The 5,128-nt window shown below is 49.3% G+C and overlaps 1 protein-coding gene across 1 annotated transcript; it reads right to left on the reverse strand.

Annotated features, from left to right (window-relative positions):
* Positions 1-382: 382 nt before the first annotated feature.
* Positions 383-3,617, reverse strand: irx2a (iroquois homeobox 2a). The gene is made up of 3 exons (XM_037676401.1): positions 3,372-3,617; positions 1,708-2,119; positions 383-1,230 (listed from the first exon to the last, which is right to left on the reverse strand). The coding sequence occupies exons 1-3, from the start codon at positions 3,612-3,614 to the stop codon at positions 383-385; spliced, it is 1,503 nt and encodes a 500-aa protein (XP_037532329.1). The 5' UTR covers positions 3,615-3,617.
* Positions 3,618-5,128: the final 1,511 nt, after the last annotated feature.

A 5,128-nucleotide genomic window follows, 5' to 3' on the forward strand; every position in this document is an offset into this window, starting at 1 on the left:
ACGCGCCTGGCGCAGTTTTCTGATGATTTTAAGGCAAGCTGCAGATGACACGTCTTGTTCTTAACCAGATCCAAATTAAGACGGAAAAAAAAAATCGTTTCTTCTAAATGTAACGACATTTTAACACAAACATTAAAACTGCGCTGACTGCGATTTAAAGGACGGGGCGCGCGCTCGCTCTGAACTCTATAATTCAGTGCTTTCCTCCGATTCAAACACTTAAATGAACTGATAGTGAAGTCGCGTGAGTTTGAAGCATGAATAAATAAATAAAAAAAGCTCGAGCCAAGGCAAATATAAAGACACATTCAGATCCCCCCCCCCCCCCCCCCCCCCATGTGGATGCTACAGTTTGGGGAGTTCTCCTTCAGTGCGTCACGCTCTACGTACCTTTTTTTGCTTCTAAATTAGCGGGTCTGAAATGCTGCTGCTCGACGACAGCAACGTGGTTGGTGTTATTTTTACCGAGGGGGGAGTCCGGCGTGTGTTTGGGGTGGGGGCCGGCCTCCGCGGCCCTGTGAGAGGAGCTGAGCCCCTCGCTTGCAGCAGCGGCGGCGGCCGCGGCGGCGGCGGCCGCAGCCAGACTCACCCCGGAGGAGTTCGTGTACCTCAGGATGCTCTGGCCCTGCAGGGGGCTGAAGCTGCCATAGTTTGTGTAATTGCTATAAAAGGGAGACGTGTAATAAATAGGTCTTCCAAGGATGGGGTGGGGAGCCGCGTAAAGGGAGGGGGACGTGGCTGCTGGAGAGGTCGAGGAGGAAGGGGGGGTGAGGAGTCTGCCGCTGGAGGAGGAGGGGGAGGGGCAGCTGGGTGGCCCCTGTTGCTGATGCTGCTGCTTTAGGTCCGAGGTGGCAATCTCCGCCAGAGACCACAGTTTGGGTTTGACCGGGGGGGTGGACTGGGGGGCTCCGGGGGGAGGCCTGCAGTCAGTTTTCGTGGTGCTGCTATGCGTCAGGCTCCGCCCTGAGTCCTCCCGCTGCGCGTGGAGGTGGTGGAGGGGGTGCAGGTGGTGGTGGTGGTGGAGATGGCCGAAAACTGGAGCTTCCACGCCGGTGAGAGGCGACGACGTGACGGGTTTGGGCGACAGCTGCGGCCGCCGCTCCGCGCCGCCCCGCGCGCACATGTCGTCCGTTTGGTCCGAGCCGAGCTCCGCCGAGCAGCTGACCTTCTCCCCGTCCGAGTCCGCCGAGCACGAGTGGTCCGTCAGGGTGTCCACGTGCAAGCTGATGCCTGGGACAAGACAGTTGGAACACATTTAGGCCCATGTCTCAAATCAATATCAAAGAAAGAAGAAGAAGAAAAAAAAAAGGTTTAGATAAAGTCCGAATGAATTTTTAAATGAGAAATCCACTTATTTAATAATTGAACAAATGACGTTGTCCTTATTTCACGCACAACACTCATAATTATTTATTTATTTGCTTGTTTATTTAATGAAAATTATTATATTTGGCTTGCTTGTTTACTTACTGAGGTCACTGGTGTGTTATCAATCATGTTAAAATAAATCAAACATCCATAAATCATTTAAAAATGAGATTTGGCGCCTTGTTTATGAGTTTATGAAGTCAGCTCTGCAGATGGGACACAGCCTTCTGTTTTAATGCTTATGAATATGTTCAGCCATCATTAAACGGGCGGTAGCCCCCCCCCCCCCCCCCCCCCCCCAGCATTAAATGTTGATGTGCTCGTTAGAATCCAGCCCACCTTCATCCTCGGCCGAAGCCTCGCTGTTATCCAGGGTTTTGTCGGAGCGCTCCACCTCCTCCTTCCTCTCTCCGTCCGCGTCCTCCTCGTCCTCGTCTTCGCTCTTGCTCCTGGGCGCCCACGTCACCTTGTTCTCCTTCTTGAGCCTCCTCCTGGCGTTGGCGAACCAGGTGGAGACCTGCGTCAGGGTCATCTTGGTGATGATGGCCAGCATGATCTTCTCCCCCTTGGTGGGGTACGGGTTCTTCCGGTGCTCCTGCAGCCAGGCCTTCAGGGTGGCCGTGGCGTCCCTGGTGGCGTTCTTGCGGTAAGCGGGGTCGTTGAGCTGGAAGGGGTACCCCGGACTCCCGTAGGCTGCGGGGTAACTGAGCGCGCCGGCCATACCCGTGGCGTGCGCGTCATATGGAGACGCCTGAGGACAGAAACACCTTGATAAATAAATACTTACTTCTTTATTTTTTTTATTCAACTCAGAAATTGAACTCAGAAAGACATTCGTCACAACAATAAATAAATAAATAAATAAATAATCAATCACAGAATAAATAAATAAAATAAATGTTATGGTTTGAGTGAAAAAGTAACAAACAGGAACTAAAAAAAAAAAAAAAAGTTTTAAAGCTCACCATTAACAATTATAAGAAATAAGCTCCTGCTTAGGATTTAATTAAACAGTAACATGTGAAGGTTTAACTTGAAGCTGTCACTGTTTGGTTGTTTTTATTACAAACGTGTCCAAACAGATGAAAGTCGCAAGTGCTGGAAAAAAACCAAAATACAATCTAATATTTTCCTTAATAGAATACAATTTTAAATGGATAATACAGTTTTAAACATTACATAAATGCAATGACTTACTGTTTGCTTTCTTGTTTTGTTAAATAAAAAGGAAACAAGTAATTATAGTAAAAGCAGCGCGTGAGAGCAGGCCGCAAAAAGACACGATTTGATGCTTAACTAATGGTTCAGATCATTATCGGATTAGGTAATGACGTCAGAGCTCCTGTTAATTTACGAGTTAAGATAACGAGACAGAAATGTTCATTCTGCCTAATCACCTTTGAACTTGCTCCTGTGAGTGGAAGCTTTTGTTTGGTTTGTGTGGTGGCACCACCGCTTTCTGCTCGCACCATTACAAATCCCATTACTGCACATCACTTCATATGAAGTTGTGTTATTTTCTTTTCTTTTCTAAAAACCTCCTGAGACATTAACACCATACGAGTCATGCATCTCACACTAAACATTAACTTTATTCAGCTGCAATAAAAAAATTTTTAAAAAGTGTCTAACCACCTTCCTCTTCCTTCTCTCCTTTCCTCGTTGGATTTTAATAAAATAAAAATGAAAGAGAGTAGACTTTCTTCTCTTTTGTTTTAGTTTTCTCTCCTGAATGGACTCGCACTTGGAGAGCCTGGTGTGTTTGCAGAGCGCGCTGCGCACAGTTGGGAGCGCTGGTCAACCCACTAATTATCAGCTCAAAGTGAAAAAACCCCGTTTGAGTCGAGAGGGTGAAAGTCTTTAAAGTAAAGCAGGGGCGCATTTAACGTAAATACACAACACTGATCACCGATTACACAAACACTGAGCAGCGCGCTGACTTCCAGACGTCACACACCGAACCGCACGGTTCTGAGGAGACAAACACGCAGAGGAAACGTTACCATGTAGGGCGGGAATCCCGTGGACGGGTCCGCAGAGTATGGCAGTGGACTGGAGAAGCCTGCGCCGGCAGCCGAGGCGGAGAAAGCAGCGGAGCCCGGGTACGGGCTGAAGGCTGAGCCCGAGGACGAGCGCGCCAAGTCGTCGCTCCGCGGAGCAGCCAGAGCCGAGGCCCCGTAAGCAGGACACGAATACAGAGCCAGAGAGCCCGGGGGCTGGTAGAGGTAACCCTGAGGATAGGACATTGGTGGGCGCGCAATAGGTCGCCGTTTCCAAATCAGAAGGACAGGGAGAGAGAGAGAGAGAGAAGGAAAACGCAGAAGGCAACGAACAGCAGCTGAAATAAAAACAATCGACTGAACAATCAGCCGTGCAAACAGTCATCAAGCAGTAAAAAATAATAAAAAAAAAGGCCTCCCTCCGCAGCCCCCTTACTGGGAAAAAAAAGCCCCGGAAAGATGTTAAAGTGGCCACATAGAGGGAATGTGGCGCGCGTCTCGATCCCCTAGCGTCCGATGTTTTTAGTGCGCGGCACTATGAAGTGAGGAGTTGGGAGGGAAGGAGGCAGCTGAGTTTCAGCACACACACACACACTCTCTCTCTTTCACACAGACACACACACAAACACACGCACGCACGCACGCACAGCAGTGGGGGGGAAAGTGGAGCTGTCACTCGGGCTCATCTGAATATCCCATCCCCGCCCCCTCTGCGCCTCCATAGACATGGAGCCTCGGAGCAGAACCAACAGCAGAACGAGTGGAACTTGAGCGATGGAGTTGATATAATCCAGAGTTGATATAATCCAGTGTTGATATAATCCAGTCAAAGGCACAACCTGAGTTGTTGCAGATTTGCAAAGTGCTGCGTTCAGGGCAATCAGTTCATTGAGGAGCAGTTTGGACCTGTAGGGGGTGATCCAGAAAAGTGGGAAGAAGAGCTTTTTGTGAACAAATGTTTCACTTCTCTTTGACTTGTTTTGCACTTGCGTCACTCCTTCAACGTCCTCGCGCTCCTGCAGGAGCGGAGGGGGGAGTGAAATGGACCGGGTCGACTCTCCACACACGCCTTCACATCCAAGAATGTCGCCTCCACAGACCAGCGTGCGCGCACCCCACACCAACCTTCTGCTTTTAGGTCGCGCGCGCTCCGGCGTCCCTCTGCTTCTTATAAAGCCCACCACTTAGCGCGCACGTGAAGCGCGCTCTTCCCTGTACAGCTCCATTCGTCAGCAGCCATGAAGCTGTTGGTAATTGTCGCTTTATGAGGGGCAGACACCAAGTTAACCACAAACACTACTAGAGTCCGCGCGCACTCAAACTCTGTGCGCGCGCTGGTGACTTGACAGTTGTGCTCTCACCTGCTGCTGCGTCACTTTGCGCGCGTCTGGCCGTGTCAGAAAGATATTTTATTTGTGTGATGCTACGTTAATGGACTCTGTGGACACGAGGTGAGGACTGCGTCCTGAATTATGGCAGGAATGAGGAGATGCTCGTTCTTCCCGGGCAGTGTGGTCTGGAGAGCAGCAGCGCCAAACAATTGGATACATGTTGTTATTTATAAGGCCTGTTGGCATGCATCGGAATGCCAATAAATAGCCGAGATAATAAGGATAATTAGGTCGTGTTAAAAGGAGAACAAGGGTCTGATTACAAGAAGCCTGCTTGCGCACTTGCTTGTTACATTTCTCTAATGTGTGTTTCATAAAGAGGATGTATCAGATAATAACGCCTAATGAAGTGTCATTAATTAATTGTAT

This window comes from Nematolebias whitei, chromosome 5 (genome assembly GCF_014905685.2).
Source record: "Nematolebias whitei isolate Nwh7 chromosome 5, NemWhi1, whole genome shotgun sequence".
NCBI lineage: Eukaryota > Metazoa > Chordata > Actinopteri > Cyprinodontiformes > Rivulidae > Nematolebias > Nematolebias whitei.

What these genes read in the sequence shown, in the direction of transcription:
- irx2a (XM_037676401.1), bottom strand. Translation starts at nt 3,614, where the DNA reads ATGTCCTATCCTCAGGGTTACCTCTACCAGCCCCCGGGCTCTCTGGCT. An exon ending in CGGGATTCCCGCCCTACATG is followed by an intron (nt 2,120 to 3,371) that starts GTAACGTTTCCT and finishes TTCTGTCCTCAG; the next exon opens with GCGTCTCCATATGACGCGCA. An exon ending in GGCTTCGGCCGAGGATGAAG is followed by an intron (nt 1,231 to 1,707) that starts GTGGGCTGGATT and finishes GTCTTGTCCCAG; the next exon opens with GCATCAGCTTGCACGTGGAC.